This window comes from Protomyctophum parallelum (genome assembly GCF_964188405.1).
Source record: "Protomyctophum parallelum genome assembly, chromosome: 19".
Taxonomy (NCBI): Eukaryota; Metazoa; Chordata; class Actinopteri; order Myctophiformes; family Myctophidae; genus Protomyctophum; species Protomyctophum parallelum.
In genome coordinates, this window is record NC_139717.1 from 191,422 (window position 1) to 213,921 (window position 22,500).

General features: G+C 48.2%; 1 protein-coding gene across 1 annotated transcript in view; it reads left to right on the forward strand.

Annotated features, from left to right (window-relative positions):
* Positions 1–22,500, forward strand: part of man1a1 (mannosidase, alpha, class 1A, member 1) — an 82,120-nt gene that overhangs the window by 376 nt on the left and 59,244 nt on the right. The window contains exons 1-3 of the mRNA XM_083790755.1: positions 1–61; positions 4,459–4,674; positions 8,714–8,951. The exon at positions 1–61 is cut by the window's left edge and continues 376 nt beyond it. Of these exons, the coding sequence (XP_083646881.1) occupies positions 1–61; positions 4,459–4,674; positions 8,714–8,951 (515 nt within the window). The remainder of the gene's footprint in view (positions 62–4,458; positions 4,675–8,713; positions 8,952–22,500) is intronic.

Sequence of the window (22,500 nt, forward strand, 5' to 3'; positions counted from 1 at the left end):
CGTCCGCTCTCACCACGCCGAGCAGGAAGCCCTTCAGCCCGGGTCCGGGAACCAGCTTCAGGTCGGTGGTATTGCCTGGGAGAACCAGGACACACGCACGCGCACGCACACACATACACACACACACACACACACACACACACACACACACACACACACACACACACACACACACACACACACACACACACACACACACACACACACACACACACACACACACACACACACACACACACACACACACACACACACACACACACACACACACACACACACACACACACGCGCGCACACGCGCACACGCGCACACACACACACACACACACACACACACACACACACACACACACACACACAATTTATTGTTATTGTTATTATTTTAATATAGCAGATCTACAAGCTCACAGCAAGTGTCACAAAGTAGGTCTTGTTTAAATTGTCAATATATATTAATAAATATTTACCATTTGGTTCCATGTGTTACACTCTCAGAGTCACAGACCCATAAGGGTCCATTTGGTTCCATGTGTTACACTCTCAGAGTCACAGACCCGTAAGGGTCCATTTGGTTCCATGTGTTACACTCTCAGAGTCACAGACCCATAAGGGTCCATTTGGTTCCATGTGTACACTCTCAGAGTCACAGACCCATAAGGGTCCATTTGGTTCCATGTGTTACACTCTCAGAGTCACAGACCCGTAAGGGTCCATTTGGTTCCATGTGTTACACTCTCAGAGTCACAGACCCGTAAGGGTCCATTTGGTTCCATGTGTTACACTCTCAGAGTCACAGACCCATAAGGGTCCATTTGGTTCCATGTGTTACACTCTCAGAGTCACAGACCCATAAGGGTCCATTTGGTTCCATGTGTTACACTCTCAGAGTCACAGACCCATAAGGGTCCATTTGGTTCCATGTGATACACTCTCAGAGTCACAGACCCGTAAGGGTCCATTTGGTTCCATGTGTTACACTCTCAGAGTCACAGACCCGTAAGGGTCCATTTGGTTCCATGTGTTACACTCTCAGAGTCACAGACCTGTAAGGGTCCATTTGGTTCCATGTGTTACACTCTCAGAGTCACAGACCCGTAAGGGTCCATTTGGTTCCATGTGTTACACTCATAAGCATTATGTTATACTTTAGCTATAGAAACATAGCAGATCTACAAACTCGTAGTGCGCCACTCACTGAATATATATTAGTGATGCACCGAATATTGGCTAAAAAATATGGCTAAAAATGCATTTTCGGCCTATTCGGTTTCAGCCCAAATAGGCAGAAAACATATCACTGAATAGTGTATGCAATTAATGCATTCAAAAGAGCAGAATAAATGTTTTATGGATCCATAACAGTGATTATTATTTAAGTTAAGTTTTGCCATAACATAACATAACATTTGTAGAATAAAACCCAGGTCTTAATGGGTTTAAGTGTGGATACTAAAACAGCGATATTCAGTTACACTTCATACCAATGATACTGTGCGGGTGTAGGTATGTTAAGTGATAACCACTTTCAACATGGCATTATAGGCAAAAGCTTTCTAAATCTTTCACATTTTCCAAACATCTACAAGCTTGTATAGGTGAACTATTTTCGCTATTTGTTGTAGAACAAAGTATATATAGTGCTTAAGTGGCATTCTGGACTAGACCTGTCTGTCTGGAAACATTGTGGTTGCAAGGACTGACCTTCTGACCTTTCAGCTACAGGACTGTGTCACAGTGGGCACGGTGGCACAGCTGGTAGTGCTGTCGCCTCACAGCTAGAAGGTCCTGGGTTCGATTCACGCTCGGGACGCTGTGGGTGCTGGCGGCGTGTTTCCTCCTCCGCGTCATCAGTGCCCATACCCGAAGGCAGGGTTGGCGATAGGGCCTTTCTGTGTGGAGTTTGCATGTTCTCCCCGTGTCCCCTAGGGTAGATACCCTCACATGTTCTCCCCGTGTCCCCTAGGGTAGGTACCCTCACATGTTCTCCCCGTGTCCCCTAGGGTAGATACCCTCACATGTTCTCCCCGTGTCCCCTAGGGTAGATACCCTCACATGTTCTCCCCGTGTCCCCTAGGGTAGGTACCCTCACATGTTCTCCCCGTGTCCCCTAGGGTAGATACCCTCACATGTTCTCCCCGTGTCCCCTAGGGTAGATACCCTCACATGTTCTCCCTGTGTCCCCTAGGGTAGGTACCCTCACAAAAAACATGCAGTAATCCTGGTCTCTAAACTGCCTCCCCCAGGCCAGCCGGGGCGCCTGATGGAGGGGAAAGGAACTGGTTGGAATAACGTGTTCCTTCCACGCGCTACGTCCAACCAGGGAAACTCCCCCCTGTCAGGTGTAAAGGAGCAACTTGGACACTCAGGCATGAAGGAAGCATGAGTTCAAGTCCGTTGCTCTCCCCAGGTTGGCGGAGGGTGTGTAGAGCCCAGGATCACATTAGATAATTGACACGGGTGAAAAATGGGTTACAAAACCGTGGGATAAAAAATATATATTAAAAAAAAAGGACTGTGACAGAGATAATTTATTCTGTACTTACTCTGTATAAAGTATAAACATACTATTTTAACTAGTGATGCACCCAATGTGTTCAGAAAATGTTTTGACCTATTCGGTTTCGGCCCTAACAGGCAGAAAATAGAAATCATTGAATAGTGTATGCAATTAATGCATTCCAAAGGGCTGAATAAATGATTTATGGACCCATAATAGTGATTATTATTTAAGTTAAGTTTTGCCATAACCATTTATTTTGCCATAAATCAGGTAGCTTTAAGGTACGGCCATGACGGCAATGGTAGGAAAAAAGATGTATAATATTAATCATATTCAGATATTCGGTATTCGGTTTTAGGCCAAGAATTTCCCTTTCGGTGCATCTCTAATATATATTCTTTCACAGCGAACCTTTTTAACTCAAATCTTTGCTTTTTTGAGGCCCCTGGAACTACATATTTTCAGATGGGGGTCGGCAGCCAATAATATATAATTTTTGGTGGTCCTTGACATGAAATGGCTTCTTGGTTAGAGTGGGTGACAATATTATCACACGGAAAGATGAAATTACCTACCTAGGTTCCATCCTGGAGGCCAATCTTTCCGGTGATAAAATGGCCACCATCGTAATAAAAAAAGTCAATCAAAGAACAAGATTCCTTTACAGGATCTCCTCACTGGTCAGCAAAAACACCTTGAAGACCTTAACAGGAGCCCTCGTACAAGGTTTCTTTGACTATGCATCCACCTCTTGGTACCACAGCACCTCAAAGGCCCTTAAAACAAGGCTCCAGACCTCCCAAAACAAACTGGTCAGGCTCCTACTTGGCCTCACCGCCCGAACCCACCTCACCCCTGCCCACTTTGACAGGCTGGAATGGGTCTGGTCCACAAGATTCGATACACCACCAAGATACCCATGTACCTGTCTAAATACTTCCTTAATGTAAACGAAGTCCACACCCACAACACCAGAGGGAGTGCAACGAACCATGTACAACCCAGATTCGGCACAAACAAGGGACTAAATTATTTTCGCTCCTATGCCACCAAAATGTGGAACGCCCTACCAACAGTCATTAAGACATGTGAATCCCTTGACTCCTTCAAAACCGCTCTCAAAGGGCACCTACAGACGGCTGCAATTCGAAACTCTGGCCCCTGTAAAATCTGAATTGGAGAAAAAAATACATTTGGAGAAAATAAATTGCTCATATGCAATGTCACCAAATTCTTAATCCTTTTCCTTGTCTTTATCACGGGCCAACTTGTGAAAGCTGCATGCTTTTATTGTGAAAAGGGTCTCAGTTCTCACAGCATATTTCCACGTGCTGAAAATAGCTGATCGACAAGCTCGCAATGCGTTGCGTCCGCAACGCGTTGCGAGCTTGTAGATCAGCCATTTTCAGCATGATGGGACACGTGTACGACGAAGAATAAATCGGGCATCACTGCATGCGCTTCTGAGGAGGGAGGGAGATATATTTTGTTGGCCGAACGAGGCGATCATGTTTGGACACTAGTTGGACATCTATGGGCTAATTTGGACAGCTATCTAATCAACTGCCCCCATACCCCAGGGGATCTAACCAACTGACCCCATACCCCAGGGGATCTAATCAACTGCCCCCATACCCCAGGGGATCTAACCAACTGACCCCATACCCCAGGGGATCTAATCAACTGCCCCCATACCCCAGGGGATCTAACCAACTGACCCCATACCCCAGGGGATCTAACCAACTGACCCCATACCCCAGGGGATCTAACCAACTGACTGTTACAGTTAACCACAGACTCTCTCTCTCCATGGTAAACACAGTGTGTCTCTATGTCTCTCTACCTCCAGACTGACGGAGAAGTTCATCCTGCTGCTGGTCTTCTCTCTCTCTCTCTCTCTCTCTCTCTCTCTCTCTCCATGGTAAACACAGTGTGTCTCTATGTCTCTCTACCTCCAGACTGACGGAGAAGTTCATCCTGCTGCTGGTCTTCTCGGCCTTCATCACGTTGTGTTTTGGAGCCATCTTCTTCCTCCCGGACTCCTCCAAGCTGCTCCACGGAGTCTTCTTCTCCCGCTCCTCCTCCTCTTCCTCCTCCTCCTCTTCCTCCCAGACGGAGAGCAGCGTGGGGGGGGTTTCTGAGGACAGCAGGGCGGCAGGGGGTCTGCACCACAGGTAGGAAAAACACCCATTATCAATAAACCCATTCTGACCTGAGATCAGATTCTAAAAATGTTCTTCTACATCCTGACAGTTTTCTGAAAAAGCTATGTTTCTATGTCAGTGGTTCTTCGATTTTTCAAAAATAGCAGATCTACAAGCTCATAGCGCGCCACTCGGTGGCGCGCTATGAGCTTGTAGATCTGCTATTTTCCAATAGCTAAAGCATAACATGATGCCAACACCAAAAGGGGTTCCCGCCCAAAATGGGATAAGCTTTGGGCTTATCCAGTACCCGGTATCGATAAGCTTTGGGCTTATCCAGTACCCGGTATCGATAAGCTTTGGGCTTATCCAGTACCCGGTATCGATAAGCTTTGGGCTTATCCAGTACCCGGTATCAATAAGCTTTGGGCTTATCCAGTACCCGGTATCAATAAGCTTTGGGCTTATCCAGTACCCGGTATCAATAAGCTTTGGCCTTATCCAGTACCCGGTATCAATAAGCTTTGGGCTTATCCAGTACCCGGTATCGATAAGCTTTGGGCTTATCCAGTACCCGGTATCGATAAGCTTTGGGCTTATCCAGTACCCGGTATCAATAAGCTTTGGGCTTATCCAGTACCCGGTATCAATAAGCTTTGGGCTTATCCAGTACCCGGTATCGATAAGCTTTGGGCTTATCCAGTACCTGGTATCAATAAGCTTTGGCCTTATCCAGTACCCGGTATCAATAAGCTTTGGGCTTATCCAGTACCCGGTATCAATAAGCTTTGGGTTTATCCAGTACCCGGTATCAATAAGCTTTGGGCTTATCCAGTACCCGGTATCAATAAGCTTTGGGTTTATCCAGTACCCGGTATCAATAAGCTTTGGGCTTATCCAGTACCCGGTATCAATAAGCTTTGGGTTTATCAAGCCTGTTATGGAGCATAGCGTTCCGTCATGTTTAAAGAATCAAGACAAGAGGCGATCAATAAAATAATGTAATCATCCACGCTGGAACAAACATGTGGGTCTAAAAGTGTATTAATACCTGTATAGTGATAGATAGATAGATAGATAGATAGATAGATAGATAGTGTATTGATACCTGTATAGAGATAGATAGATAGATAGATAGATAGATAGATAGATAGATAGATAGATAGTGTATTGATACCTGTATAGAGATAGATAGATAGATAGATAGATAGATAGATAGATAGTGTATTGATACCTGTATAGAGATAGATAGATAGATAGATAGATAGATAGTGTATTGATACCTGTATAGAGATAGATAGATAGATAGATAGATAGATAGATAGATAGATAGATAGATAGTGTATTGATACCTGCATAGAGATAGATAGATAGATAGATAGATAGATAGATAGATAGATAGGTAGTGTATTGATACCTGCCAACCAGCGCTGCCCGGGGAAACTAAAGTGACCGTCCATATTCTGTTAGAAAAGTACTTGAGGCTCTAGTAAAAGATACTGGTTCTGTCCCGTCTTTAAACAGAATAATAGAACATGCTCGATAAGAACCCGGGTCGATCAGCCTGATCGATATCAATGAAAAACATTAACCCATTCAGGACGGGAACCCATTTTGGTGTTTTACGGATTATGTTATATTTTAGCTATCGAAAAATAGCTTGAAAACTAGCATACCAGGGTCCTGGTATGCTAGTTACAGAGGGTGTGGGGGTCCACAGGGTCCTGTATGGTAGTAACGTAACCCTGGGGGTCCCTGGGGGTCCACAGGGTCCTGTATGGTAGTAACGTAACCCTGGGGGGGTCCCTGGGGGTCCTGTGTGGTAGTAACGGTCTCTGGGGGTCTCTGGGGGTCCACAGGGTCCTGTATGGTAGTAATAAAGGCTGTGGGGGTCCCTGGGGGTCCACAGGGTCCTGTATGGTAGTAATAAAGGCTGTGGGGGTCCCTGGGGGTCCACAGGGTCCTGTATGGTAGTAATAAAGGCTGTGGGGGTCCCTGGGGGTCCACAGGGTCCTGTATGGTAGTAATAAAGGCTGTGGGGGTCCCTGGGGGTCCACAGGGTCCTGTATGGTAGTAATAAAGGCTGTGGGGGTCCCTGGGGGTCCACAGGGTCCTGTATGGTAGTAATAAAGGCTGTGGGGGTCTCTGGGGGTCCACAGGGTCCTGTATGGTAGTAATAAAGGCTGTGGGGGTCCCTGGGGGTCCACAGGGTCCTGTATGGTAGTAATAAAGGGTGTGGGGGTCCCTGGGGGTCCACAGGGTCCTGTATGGTAGTAATAAAGGCTGTGGGGGTCCCTGGGGGTCCACAGGGTCCTGTATGGTAGTAATAAAGGCTGTGGGGGTCCCTGGGGGTCCACAGGGTCCTGTATGGTAGTAATAAAGGCTGTGGGGGTCCCTGGGGGTCCACAGGGTCCTGTATGGTAGTAATAAAGGCTGTGGGGGTCTCTGGGGGTCCACAGGGTCCTGTATGGTAGTAATAAAGGCTGTGGGGGTCCCTGGGGGTCCACAGGGTCCTGTATGGTAGTAATAAAGGCTGTGGGGGTCCCTGGGGGTCCACAGGGTCCTGTATGGTAGTAATAAAGGCTGTGGGGGTCCCTGGGGGTCCACAGGGTCCTGTATGGTAGTAATAAAGGCTGTGGGGGTCCCTGGGGGTCCACAGGGTCCTGTATGGTAGTAATAAAGGCTGTGGGGGTCCCTGGGGGTCCACAGGGTCCTGTATGGTAGTAATAAAGGCTGTGGGGGTCCCTGGGGGTCCTGTATGGTAGTAACGGTCTCTGGGGGTCCACAGGGTCCTGTATGGTAGTAATAAAGGCTGTGGGGGTCCCTGGGGGTCCACAGGGTCCTGTATGGTAGTAATAAAGGCTGTGGGGGTCCCTGGGGGTCCACAGGGTCCTGTATGGTAGTAATAAAGGCTGTGGGGGTCCCTGGGGGTCCACAGGGTCCTGTATGGTAGTAATAAAGGCTGTGGGGGTCCCTGGGGATCCACAGGGTCCTGTATGGTAGTAATAAAGGCTGTGGGGGTCCCTGGGGGTCCACAGGGTCCTGTATGGTAGTAATAAAGGCTGTGGGGGTCCCTGGGGGTCCACAGGGTCCTGTATGGTAGTAATAAAGGGTGTGGGGGTCCCTGGGGGTCCCTGGGGGTCCTGTATGGTAGTAATAAAGGCTGTGGGGGTCCCTGGGGGTCCACAGGGTCCTGTATGGTAGTAATAAAGGCTGTGGGGGTCCCTGGGGGTCCACAGGGTCCTGTATGGTAGTAATAAAGGCTGTGGGGGTCCCTGGGGGTCCACAGGGTCCTGTATGGTAGTAATAAAGGCTGTGGGGGTCTCTGGGGGTCCACAGGGTCCTGTATGGTAGTAATAAAGGCTGTGGGGGTCCCTGGGGGTCCACAGGGTCCTGTATGGTAGTAATAAAGGCTGTGGGGGTCCCTGGGGGTCCACAGGGTCCTGTATGGTAGTAATAAAGGCTGTGGGGGTCCCTGGGGGTCCACAGGGTCCTGTATGGTAGTAATAAAGGCTGTGGGGGTCCCTGGGGGTCCACAGGGTCCTGTATGGTAGTAATAAAGGCTGTGGGGGTCCCTGGGGGTCCACAGGGTCCTTTATGGTAGTAATAAAGGCTGTGGGGGTCCCTGGGGGTCCACAGGGTCCTTTATGGTAGTAATAAAGGCTGTGGGGGTCTCTGGGGGTCCACAGGGTCCTGTATGGTAGTAATAAAGGCTGTGGGGGTCCCTGGGGGTCCACAGGGTCCTGTATGGTAGTAATAAAGGCTGTGGGGGTCCCTGGGGGTCCACAGGGTCCTGTATGGTAGTAATAAAGGCTGTGGGGGTCCCTGGGGGTCCACAGGGTCCTGTATGGTAGTAATAAAGGCTGTGGGGGTCCCTGGGGGTCCCTGGGGGTCCTGTATGGTAGTAATAAAGGCTGTGGGGGTCCCTGGGGGTCCACAGGGTCCTGTATGGTAGTAATAAAGGCTGTGGGGGTCCCTGGGGGTCCACAGGGTCCTGTATGGTAGTAATAAAGGCTGTGGGGGTCCCTGGGGGTCCTGTATGGTAGTAACGGTCTCTGGGGGTCCACAGGGTCCTGGCTAAGATCCAGAAGGACCACGCTCTGGCCCTCCTGGAGGCCAAGGACACGCTGCAGAAGATCCAGCAGGAGATCCAGGAGGACAAGGAGCGTCTGGCCCAGGAGAAGAAGAAGGAGGGGGCCGACCTCCTGCCCCCGCTGCCCCCCCGGGACCCCCCGAGGCCCCCGGGGGCCACGGGACGCCAGCCCCAAGACCCCCAGACCCAGGAGAGACGGGCCAAGGTCAAAGAGGTGAGTGTAGTATAATAGTATATAAAAACTGCCTCCCCCTGATGGAGGGGAAAGGAACTGGTCTCTATACTGCCTCCCCCTGGCCAGCCGGGGCGCCTGATGGAGGGGAAAGGAACTGGTCTCTATACTGCCTCCCCCTGGCCAGCCGGGGCGCCTGATGGAGGGGAAAGGAACTGGTCTCTAAACTGCCTCCCCCTGGCCAGCCGGGGCGCCTGATGGAGGGGAAAGGAACTGGTCTCTATACTGCCTCCCCCTGGCCAGCCGGGGCGCCTGATGGAGGGGAAAGGAACTGGTCTCTAAACTGCCTCCTTCTGGCCAGCCGGGGCGCCTGATGGAAGGGAAAGGAACTGGTCTCTATACTGCCTCCCCCTGGCCAGCCGGGGCACCTGATGGAGGGGAAAGGAACTGGTCTCTATACTGCCTCCCCCTGGCCAGCCGGGGCGCCTGATGGAGGGGAAAGGAACTGGTCTCTATACTGCCTCCCCCTGGCCAGCCGGGGCGCCTGATGGAGGGGAAAGGAACTGGTCTCTAAACTGCCTCCCCCTGGCCAGCCGGGGCGCCTGATGGAGGGGAAAGGAAGTGGTCTCTATACTGCCTCCCCCTGGCCAGCCGGGGCGCCTGATGGAGGGGAAAGGAACTGGTCTCTATACTGCCTCCCCCTGGCCAGCCGGGGCGCCTGATGGAGGGGAAAGGAACTGGTCTCTAAACTGCCTCCCCCTGGCCAGCCGGGGCGCCTGATGGAGGGGAAAGGAACTGGTTGGAATAACGTGTTCCTTCCACGCGCTACGTCCAACCAGGGAAACTCCCCCCTGTCAGGTGTAAAGGAGCAACTTGGACACTCAGGCATGAAGGAAGCATGAGTTCAAGTCCGTTGCTCTCCCCTTGTCCCCCATATATGGGGACTAGGTTGGTCTCCCCTTGTCCCCCATATATGGGGACTAGGCTGGTCTCCCCTTGTCCCCCATATATGGGGACTAGGCTGGTCTCCCCTTGTCCCCCATATATGGGGACTAGGCTGGTCTCCCCTTGTCCCCCATATATGGGGACTAGGTTGGTCTCCCCTTGTCCCCCATATATGGGGACTAGGTTGGTCTCCCCTTGTCCCCCATATATGGGGACTAGGTTGGTCTCCCCTTGTCCCCCATATGGGGACTACCGGTAGGTTGGTGGAGGGTGTGTAGAGCCCAGGATCACATTAGATGATTGACACAAGGGGTGAAAAATGGGTTACAAAATCGTGGGATAAAAAATATATTAAAAAAAAAGTATATAGTATATACATATATATATATACATATATATATCGACAAAAAAAAAACATTGAACGTCGACGCTTCGACACCGGCCGGGGCTGGGGGGGGGGGGGGGGGTGTAGCAACCGGCCTTATGAAAGCAGCCTCTAATGAAAAAGTGAAACATCCGACAGTAACAGATCAGCAATCCTTAAACGGCGCCCGACACAGGCTTATCTGCTCACTTTATTTGTAAAAAGCAACACTGTATTAACCCATTCTGACCGGGCACCCATTTTGGTGTCAGCATCATGTTATGCTTTAGCTATTGAAAAATAGCAGATCTACAAGCTCATATCGCGCCACCGAGTGGCGCGATACGAGCTTGTAGGTCTGCTATTTTTGAAAAATCGAAGACACTTTTAGAATCTGATCTCAGGTCAGAGAGAGAAAAAAAATCACGTGAGGCGCTGTGCAGCCACATCGTTCACACAACCTAAAAAGCGTCTCTGTCTCTGAGCAATATTATAGTTAGTTACCGTACTTATATTAGTGCAGAAAAGAGACAATAAATCCCGCTTTGGAGGAGATGTGCTCCGACGGGGTTGTAGTGGCCCCGGCAGGGACGTGGGGGATGGATACAGTACAGGTGCCGTGATAACGTGGACAAAGCAGGAAAGGGCGCACACCAGTGTTACAATTTACAATTTAGGCATTTATCAGACACTCTTAACCCATTCTGACCTGAGATCAGATTCATACGAGGTTTCCACTGGACACACACTGGTCTGATGAACCCATTCTGACCTGAGATCAGATTCTAAAAATGTCAGTCGTTCTTCGATTTTTCAAAAAATAGCAGACCTACAAGCTCGACGGGGTTGTAGTGGCCTCGGCAGGGACGTCGGGGATGGATAGAATCCTCTTGGCTACAGTACAGGTGTACAGTACAGGTGTACAGTACAGGTGCCGTGATAACGTGGACAAAGCAGGAAAGGGCGCACACCAGTGTTACAATTTACAATTTAGGCATTTATCAGACGCTCTTAATCCAGAGCGATTTACATTAAGCAAGAACAAAAGCATGGGAATACATCACATAAAAACATTTATCATGAAACATGCGTAAGCTAAGAAAGTAACAGTGGAATATCTATATTATGAGACTATACATATAAACTATATATATATACTACTATGCTATACATATGTACTATGGCGTGCTATGACTATATACAATGCAATTATAGTGCTGTCTAGATAACATGCTATAAGTCTGTATCAAATGCTATCTAAGTCTACAGAAATGCTATCTAAGGGGGTAGGGTAAGTGCTATGGGCCATGATGGAGTCTGAAAAGGTGGGTTTTCAGACTACGGCGGAAGATTGGGAGTGATGCTGCAGTTCTGACTGCAATGGGAAGTGCATTCCACAGTTTTGGAGCCAGAAGGGAGAAGAGTCTGGGACGTGTGGAGCGTTGTCCCAGCGTTTTTAGTGAGGGTACTTCCAGCTTCCCTGCGTTGGCTGATCTGAGTGCGCGGGAGGGTTTGTAGGGTTCAATCATACTTGCAAGATATGGGGGAGCCATTGAATTGGTTGCTTTGAATGCCAGCATCAGAGTTTTGTATTCTGTGCGGGCAGCGATAATAACGTGATAACGTGGACAAAGCAGGAAAGGGCGCACACCAGTGATGGTGAGGTTCTGGCCTAAAGGCAGTAAATAACACACCAGTGATGGTGAGGTTCTGGCCTAAAGGCAGTAAATAACACACCAGTGATGGTGAGGTTCTGGCCTAAAGGCAGTAAATAACACACCAGTGATGGTGAGGTTCTGGTCTAAAGGCAGTAAACACACCAGTGATGGTGAGGTTCTGGCCTAAGGCAGTAAATAACACACCAGTGATGGTGAGGTTCTGGCCTAAAGGCAGTAAATAACACACCAGTGATGGTGAGGTTCTGGCCTAAGGCAGTAAACACACCAGTGATGGTGAGGTTCTGGCCTAAAGGCAGTAAATAACACACCAGTGATGGTGAGGTTCTGGCCTAAGGCAGTAAATAACACACCAGTGATGGTGAGGTTCTGGCCTAAAGGCAGTAAACACACCAGTGATGGTGAGGTTCTGGTCTAAGGCAGTAAATAACACACCAGTGATGGTGAGGTTCTGGCCTAAGGCAGTAAATAGCACACCAGTGATGGTGAGGTTCTGGCCTAAGGCAGTAAACACACCAGTGATGGTGAGGTTCTGGCCTAAAGGCAGTAAACACACCAGTGATGGTGAGGTTCTGGCCTAAAGGCAGTAAATAGCACACCAGTGATGGTGAGGTTCTGGCCTAAGGCAGTAAACACACCAGTGATGGTGAGGTTCTGGCCTAAAGGCAGTAAATAACACACCAGTGATGGTGAGGTTCTGGCCTAAAGGCAGTAAACACACCAGTGATGGTGAGGTTCTGGTCTAAGGCAGTAAATAACACACCAGTGATGGTGAGGTTCTGGCCTAAGGCAGTAAATAACACACCAGTGATGGTGAGGTTCTGGTCTAAGGCAGTAAATAACACACCAGTGATGGTGAGGTTCTGGTCTAAGGCAGTAAACACACCAGTGATGGTGAGGTTCTGGTCTAAGGCAGTAAATAACACACCAGTGATGGTGAGGTTCTGGCCTAAAGGCAGTAAACACACCAGTGATGGTGAGGTTCTGGCCTAAGGCAGTAAACACACCAGTGATGGTGAGGTTCTGGCCTAAAGGCAGTAAACACACCAGTGATGGTGAGGTTCTGGCCTAAGGCAGTAAATAACACACCAGTGATGGTGAGGTTCTGGCCTAAGGCAGTAAACACACCAGTGATGGTGAGGTTCTGGCCTAAGGCAGTAAACACACCAGTGATGGTGAGGTTCTGGCCTAAGGCAGTAAACACACCAGTGATGGTGAGGTTCTGGCCTAAAGGCAGTAAACACACCAGTGATGGTGAGGTTCTGGCCTAAGGCAGTAAATAACACACCAGTGATGGTGAGGTTCTGGCCTAAGGCAGTAAACACACCAGTGATGGTGAGGTTCTGGCCTAAGGCAGTAAACACACCAGTGATGGTGAGGTTCTGGCCTAAGGCAGTAAACACACCAGTGATGGTGAGGTTCTGGCCTAAAGGCAGTAAATAACACACCAGTGATGGTGAGGTTCTGGTCTAAGGCAGTAAACACACCAGTGATGGTGAGGTTCTGGCCTAAGGCAGTAAATAACACACCAGTGATGGTGAGGTTCTGGTCTAAGGCAGTAAATAACACACCAGTGATGGTGAGGTTCTGGCCTAAAGGCAGTAAATAACACACCAGTGATGGTGAGGTTCTGGCCTAAGGCAGTAAATAACACACCAGTGATGGTGAGGTTCTGGTCTAAAGGCAGTAAATAACACACCAGTGATGGTGAGGTTCTGGCCTAAAGGCAGTAAACACACCAGTGATGGTGAGGTTCTGGCCTAAGGCAGTAAATAACACACCAGTGATGGTGAGGTTCTGGCCTAAGGCAGTAAATAACACACCAGTGATGGTGAGGTTCTGGCCTAAGGCAGTAAACACACCAGTGATGGTGAGGTTCTGGCCTAAGGCAGTAAACACACCAGTGATGGTGACGTTCTGGCCTAAAGGCAGTAAATAACACACCAGTGATGGTGAGGTTCTGGCCTAAGGCAGTAAACACACCAGTGATGGTGAGGTTCTGGCCTAAAGGCAGTAAATAACACACCAGTGATGGTGAGGTTCTGGCCTAAAGGCAGTAAACACACCAGTGATGGTGAGGTTCTGGCCTAAGGCAGTAAATAACACACCAGTGATGGTGAGGTTCTGCTCTAAGGCAGTAAATAACACACCAGTGATGGTGAGGTTCTGGCCTAAAGGCAGTAAACACACCAGTGATGGTGAGGTTCTGGCCTAAGGCAGTAAATAACACACCAGTGATGGTGAGGTTCTGCTCTAAGGCAGTAAATAACACACCAGTGATGGTGAGATTCTGGCCTAAAGGCAGTAAATAACACACCAGTGATGGTGAGGTTCTGGCCTAAAGGCAGTAAATAACACACCAGTGATGGTGAGGTTCTGGTCTAAGGCAGTAAACACACCAGTGATGGTGAGGTTCTGGCCTAAGGCAGTAAATAACACACCAGTGATGGTGAGGTTCTGGCCTAAGGCAGTAAACACACCAGTGATGGTGAGGTTCTGGCCTAAGGCAGTAAACACACCAGTGATGGTGAGGTTCTGGCCTAAAGGCAGTAAATAACACACCAGTGATGGTGAGGTTCTGGCCTAAAGGCAGTAAATAACACACCAGTGATGGTGAGGTTCTGGCCTAAGGCAGTAAATAACACACCAGTGATGGTGAGGTTCTGGCCTAAGGCAGTAAATAACACACCAGTGATGGTGAGGTTCTGGCCTAAGGCAGTAAACACACCAGTGATGGTGAGGTTCTGGCCTAAAGGCAGTAAATAACACACCAGTGATGGTGAGGTTCTGGCCTAAAGGCAGTAAATAACACACCAGTGATGGTGAGGTTCTGGCCTAAAGGCAGTAAATAACACACCAGTGATGGTGAGGTTCTGGTCTAAGGCAGTAAATAACACACCAGTGATGGTGAGGTTCTGGCCTAAAGGCAGTAAATAACACACCAGTGATGGTGAGGTTCTGGCCTAAGGCAGTAAACACACCAGTGATGGTGAGGTTCTGGCCTAAGGCAGTAAACACACCAGTGATGGTGAGGTTCTGGCCTAAGGCAGTAAATAACACACCAGTGATGGTGAGGTTCTGGCCTAAAGGCAGTAAACACACCAGTGATGGTGAGGTTCTGGCCTAAGGCAGTAAACACACCAGTGATGGTGAGGTTCTGGCCTAAGGCAGTAAATAACACACCAGTGATGGTGAGGTTCTGGCCTAAAGGCAGTAAATAACACACCAGTGATGGTGAGGTTCTGGCCTAAGGCAGTAAACACACCAGTGATGGTGAGGTTCTGGCCTAAAGGCAGTAAATAACACACCAGTGATGGTGAGGTTCTGGCCTAAGGCAGTAAACACACCAGTGATGGTGAGGTTCTGGCCTAAGGCAGTAAACACACCAGTGATGGTGAGGTTCTGGCCTAAGGCAGTAAACACACCAGTGATGGTGAGGTTCTGGCCTAAGGCAGTAAACACACCAGTGATGGTGAGGTTCTGGCCTAAGGCAGTAAATAACACACCAGTGATGGTGAGGTTCTGGCCTAAGGCAGTAAACACACCAGTGATGGTGAGGTTCTGGCCTAAGGCAGTAAACACACCAGTGATGGTGAGGTTCTGGCCTAAGGCAGTAAACACACCAGTGATGGTGAGGTTCTGGCCTAAAGGCAGTAAATAACACACCAGTGATGGTGAGGTTCTGGCCTAAAGGCAGTAAATAACACACCAGTGATGGTGAGGTTCTGGCCTAAAGGCAGTAAATAACACACCAGTGATGGTGAGGTTCTGGCCTAAGGCAGTAAATAACACACCAGTGATGGTGAGGTTCTGGCCTAAGGCAGTAAACACACCAGTGATGGTGAGGTTCTGGCCTAAAGGCAGTAAATAACACACCAGTGATGGTGAGGTTCTGGCCTAAAGGCATTAAATAACACACCAGTGATGGTGAGGTTCTGGCCTAAGGCAGTAAACACACCAGTGATGGTGAGGTTCTGGCCTAAGGCAGTAAATAACACACCAGTGATGGTGAGGTTCTGGCCTAAGGCAGTAAACACACCAGTGATGGTGAGGTTCTGGCCTAAAGGCAGTAAATAACACACCAGTGATGGTGAGGTTCTGGCCTAAAGGCAGTAAATAACACACCAGTGATGGTGAGGTTCTGGCCTAAGGCAGTAAACACACCAGTGATGGTGAGGTTCTGGCCTAAAGGCAGTAAATAACACACCAGTGATGGTGAGGTTCTGGCCTAAAGGCAGTAAATAACACACCAGTGATGGTGAGGTTCTGGCCTAAAGGCAGTAAATAACACACCAGTGATGGTGAGGTTCTGGTCTAAGGCAGTAAATAACACACCAGTGATGGTGAGGTTCTGGCCTAAAGGCAGTAAATAACACACCAGTGATGGTGAGGTTCTGGCCTAAGGCAGTAAACACACCAGTGATGGTGAGGTTCTGGCCTAAGGCAGTAAACACACCAGTGATGGTGAGGTTCTGGCCTAAGGCAGTAAATAACACACCAGTGATGGTGAGGTTCTGGCCTAAAGGCAGTAAACACACCAGTGATGGTGAGGTTCTGGCCTAAAGGCAGTAAACACACCAGTGATGGTGAGGTTCTGGCCTAAAGGCAGTAAATAACACACCAGTGATGGTGAGGTTCTGGCCTAAAGGCAGTAAATAACACACCAGTGATGGTGAGGTTCTGGCCTAAAGGCAGTAAATAACACACCAGTGATGGTGAGGTTCTGGCCTAAGGCAGTAAACACACCAGTGATGGTGAGGTTCTGGCCTAAGGCAGTAAACACACCAGTGATGGTGAGGTTCTGGCCTAAGGCAGTAAATAACACACCAGTGATGGTGAGGTTCTGGCCTAAGGCAGTAAACACACCAGTGATGGTGAGGTTCTGGCCTAAGGCAGTAAACACACCAGTGATGGTGAGGTTCTGGCCTAAGGCAGTAAATAACACACCAGTGATGGTGAGGTTCTGGTCTAAGGCAGTAAATAACACACCAGTGATGGTGAGGTTCTGGCCTAAAGGCAGTAAATAACACACCAGTGATGGTGAGGTTCTGGCCTAAAGGCAGTAAATAACACACCAGTGATGGTGAGGTTCTGGCCTAAGGCAGTAAACACACCAGTGATGGTGAGGTTCTGGCCTAAAGGCAGTAAATAACACACCAGTGATGGTGAGGTTCTGGCCTAAGGCAGTAAACACACCAGTGATGGTGAGGTTCTGGCCTAAGGCAGTAAACACACCAGTGATGGTGAGGTTCTGGCCTAAGGCAGTAAACACACCAGTGATGGTGAGGTTCTGGCCTAAGGCAGTAAACACACCAGTGATGGTGAGGTTCTGGCCTAAGGCAGTAAATAACACACCAGTGATGGTGAGGTTCTGGCCTAAGGCAGTAAACACACCAGTGATGGTGAGGTTCTGGCCTAAAGGCAGTAAATAACACACCAGTGATGGTGAGGTTCTGGCCTAAAGGCAGTAAATAACACACCAGTGATGGTGAGGTTCTGGCCTAAGGCAGTAAACACACCAGTGATGGTGAGGTTCTGGCCTAAGGCAGTAAATAACACACCAGTGATGGTGAGGTTCTGGCCTAAGGCAGTAAACACACCAGTGATGGTGAGGTTCTGGCCTAAAGGCAGTAAATAACACACCAGTGATGGTGAGGTTCTGGCCTAAAGGCAGTAAATAACACACCAGTGATGGTGAGGTTCTGGCCTAAGGCAGTAAACACACCAGTGATGGTGAGGTTCTGGCCTAAAGGCAGTAAATAACACACCAGTGATGGTGAGGTTCTGGCCTAAAGGCATTAAATAACACACCAGTGATGGTGAGGTTCTGGCCTAAAGGCAGTAAATAACACACCAGTGATGGTGAGGTTCTGGCCTAAAGGCAGTAAATAACACACCAGTGATGGTGAGGTTCTGGCCTAAGGCAGTAAACCAGTAAAAAAGAGAAAAAGGCTGCACACTCGTAGCCACGATGCTGTATGTTTATTAGTGTCCAACGTTTCGGCCTTTCGGCCTTCTTCAGGGAATACACAAAGCCATACATATGACAAACACACACTTAAAGGGGAGCAAGCAGCAGGTGGCCTCCAGAGCCCAGGGGGACTCCATAGCCCAGGGGGAGGCAACCTGCGGCTCTGGAGCCACATGTGGCTCTTTTAGGCCCTCTCCCGTGGCTCCCAGTTGCTACGACAAAGAAGTATGAAAAGGAATAAGAGGCTTTTCTTTTTCTTTTCTTTTCTTTTTTATACATTTAATCATAATGTATTATTGGATTTGTAGTAGGCATGAAGTTATTCTTTCATTTTGATATTGCAAAACAATGTTGCCTATAGCCTTCACCAGATAAAAATAAGAATCACATTTAATGAAGGAAAATGGAAGAATAGAAGAATGTATTCATGATAAGACGTTATCTACGTTTGTTTTCACCACCAATGCTGCTATAGGCTTACTGCATGGTACAATATCCTTGACATGCTTTGAGAAATTAGCACACAATAAAATGTAATATTGAAACAAATACTTTATTAAAGCAAACATATTTTGCGGCTCCAGATAGAATTGTAGTACGTTTTTGGGCCAAAAATGGCTCTTCTGATAATAAAGGTTGCCTACCCCTGCCATAGGGGGTGTGGTCGTCATCAGGAACCGTGATAACGTGGCACCGGAGCGGTGCTTCCCGCTTTGGGAGCGTGCCTGATGGTTGGTCTGTTGGAGCGGTGCTTCCCGCTTTGGGAGCGTGCCTGATGGTTGGTCTGTGGAGCGGTGCTTCCCGCTTTGGGAGCGTGCCTGATGGTTGGTCTGTGGAGCGGTGCTTCCCGCTTTGGGAGCGTGCCTGATGGTTGGTCTGTGGAGCGGTGCTTCCCGCTTTGGGAGCGTGCCTGATGGTTGGTCTGTGGAGCGGTGCTTCCCGCTTTGGGAGCGTGCCTGATGGTTGGTCTGTTGGAGCGGTGCTTCCCGCTTTGGGAGCGTGCCTGATGGTTGGTCTGTGGAGCGGTGCTTCCCGCTTTGGGAGCGTGCCTGATGGTTGGTCTGTCGGAGCGGTGCTTCCCGCTTTGGGAGCGTGCCTGATGGTTGGTCTGTTGGAGCGGTGCTTCCCGCTTTGGGAGCGTGCCTGATGGTTGGTCTGTGGAGCGGTGCTTCCCGCTTTGGGAGCGTGCCTGATGGTTGGTCTGTTGGAGCGGTGCTTCCCGCTTTGGGAGCGTGCCTGATGGTTGGTCTGTGGAGCGGTGCTTCCCGCTTTGGGAGCGTGCCTGATGGTTGGTCTGTGGAGCGGTGCTTCCCGCTTTGGGAGCGTGCCTGATGGTTGGTCTGTTGGAGCGGTGCTTCCCGCTTTGGGAGCGTGCCTGATGGTTGGTCTGTTGGAGAGAGAGTGAGACTGACTCTATGCTGCTTGTTATACGTTCTCATCAGACATTTATATTTTGCTAAACGGTAGCCTATATATAAGCTCTGTATCCGGTTAACCCACTTTTGGGCTGGAACCCCTTTTTTTGGTGTTTTAACTAAGCATTATGTTATACTTTAGCTATTGAAAGAAATAGCAGATCTACAAGCTATACAAATCGTAAAAATGCAGCACAAATCTTTGAATATATATTCTTTCAGAGCGAAAGTCAGGCCTAAATGGGTTAATTGCGGGACGATGCGGGATTCGCGGGCACCCCGCTGGTTTTTATCTTGACCGCCCGCAGGCGTTTTAATACCGCCCGCGCCACCAACGTTTACGCTGGGTCCCGTTCCCTCTACTCTATAGCACCCTCTAGTGGCCCCTCTACTGACAACAAACACAATGTTTTGGGCCGAACAAATAATTAGAAAGAAGAAGAAAACTGCAGGTTACAACACTTTTTTTGTTTGTTTTTCTTCTTTGTAATTATTTGTTTGGTCCAAAATGTTGTGTTTGTCGTCATGATTTGTCACGACTGGAGTTGGCTTCGTTCGTACGACGCTTAGAAGGTCTTTAAATAAATACCTCTTGTCGTCATGCAAGGGGGCGGGACTGCGACGCTCTATTGGCTGTCTGGTTACCATGCTGTCACCCTATTGGCTGTCTGGTTACCATGCTGTCACCCTATTTATTGGCTGTCTGGGTACCATGCCATTCACCCTATTGGCTGTCAGCCTGACTTTGTGTTCTGATTGGATCTGAAACATGACACACACACACACACACACACACACACACACACACACACACACACACACACACACACACACACAGGCTATCATATGATGTGTCTCTAGTAGACTGGTGACACACACACCACTACATCGTAAAACTACATTGCTTTCTCTGTGTGTGTGTGTGTGTGTGTGTGTGTGTGTGTGAGTGTGAGTGAAAGTGTAGTAAATAAGAGAAAAGGCCACACACTCGTAGCCACGATGCTGTATGTTTATTAGTAACCAACGTTTCGGCCTTCAATTTACAATTTTCAATGTAGGCATTTATCAGACGCTCTTAATCCAGAGCGACTTACATTAAGCAAGAACAAAAGCATGGGAATACATCACATAAAAGCATTTATCATGAAACATGCGTAAGCTAAGAAAGTAACAGTGGAATATCTATATTATGAGACTATACATATAAACTATATATATATATATATATATACTACTATGCTATACATATGTACTATGACGTGCTATGACTACATACAATGCAATTATAGTGCTGTCTACATAACATGCTATAAGTCTGTATCAGATGCTATCTAAGTCTACAGAAATGCTATCTAAGGGGGTAGGGCCTTCTTCAGGGAATACACAAAGCCATGTGACAAACACACACTTATAGGGGAGCAACCTTAGAGTATATATATTTATAGAGAAGGCACCCAGAGGAAACCCTGAGGCGAAATGGACATAGTGGCCGAATGAAGGTATTGCAGCCTGGCCCCAAACACATGAACGCGCTGTCCGTTGACTATCATTGTACACGTTCACGACGGACGACGCTCGTGCGCGTTCAACGGCAGCGCGTTCATGTGTTTGGGGCCACTCACCATTGCAATCCGTCCCAGAATGCACTCTGTTCCTACCCGGAAGGAGGAGTGAAATCGCCTCATGCGCTTTTGACCACCTTAATGCAAGTGGATGGGAGGAGAACTCGGGTGTCTTCTCTATTCATATATACTCTAAGCTCTCAACAGACTGTTGCGGTCTGTGGGTTTTGTATATAGATCTGTGTATAAGATGTCATCCTGACGGATGATCCATGTGTCTAGAAAGCTGAGTCTATGGGGATCATAGTGCATGGTGAACTTCAAATGTTGGGAAGAGGAATTAAAAAATTGGCAAAAAGAATTTAACAGGTCAACAGAACCTCTAAACAGGCAGAAAATATCATCGACATATCGTTTGTAGACCAATACATTTGACTGCATCATTAAGAATGTTCATTTTCTCTTTGCACGACATATTATTGGAGCCCACGGCAACACCCTTGCATTGTACAAAGAAAGCATCCTGGAACATAACATAATTATGACTCAGTACCAGTTCAGCCAATGTTGTGATACAGTTGTTAGATAAACGTGAGTTTGTATTGCACAACTGTAAAGAATGTTCAAGGGCTTGAATGCCCTCACCGTGGGGAACATTGGTATTAATGATTCAACATCAAAAGTGACTAAAATGCAATCAGGTGGGATAGGACTTATAGCATGTTATGTAGACAGCACTATAATTGCATTTTATATAGTCATAGCACGTCATAGTACAGCATAGTAGTATATATGTATAGTATGTATAGCATAGTAGTATTATGTATAGTTTATATGTATAGTTTCATTATATAGATATTCCACTGTTACGTTCTTAGCTTACGCATGTTTCATGATAAATGCTTTTTATGTGATGTATTCCCATGCTTTTTTGTTCTTGCTTAATGTAAGTCGCTCTGGATTAAGAGCATCTGATAAATGCCTAAATTGTAAATTGATAGGATCCAGGGACTCCAAAATTGTGATCATATGACCTGTATCTTTTACAAAATAAGGTAATTTTTCTGATAAAGAAATCAACAAAAGTGGAGATATTGGAGGTTAAAGAGCCTATGCCTGAGACAACGGGGCGTCCTGGTGGATGAGAAGGATTTAGGTGAACCTTTGGAATGGTGTAAAACACCGGAATAATTGGATGTTGAACTGTTAGGAAATCAAATTCCTTACTGGTAATCTCCCCTGCATTAAAAAACCTCTCTACAACTCCAGAGATAGTAACCTCATGCTGGAGTGTGGGGTCAGAGGGTAAAGGTCAGAGGGTAAAGGAGTATATTGTGTCCTGTAATAGTCTGATGGGGTCAGAGGGTAAAGGTCAGAGGGTAAAGGAGTATAACAGTTTGTGTCCTGTAATAGTCTGAGACACTCAGTTACATAAACAGTGTGTGTGGAAGCCTTGATGTGTTAGTTGCTAAGTATGCAGTTTAAGACCCGGGACAGACAGACAGGCAGACAGACAGACAGACAGACAGACAGACAGCAGGCAGACAGGCAGACAGACAGACAGACAGACAGACAGACAGACAGACAGACAGGCAGGCAGGCAGGCAGGCAGGCAGGCAGGCAGGCAGGCAGACAGACAGACAGACAGACAGCATTAG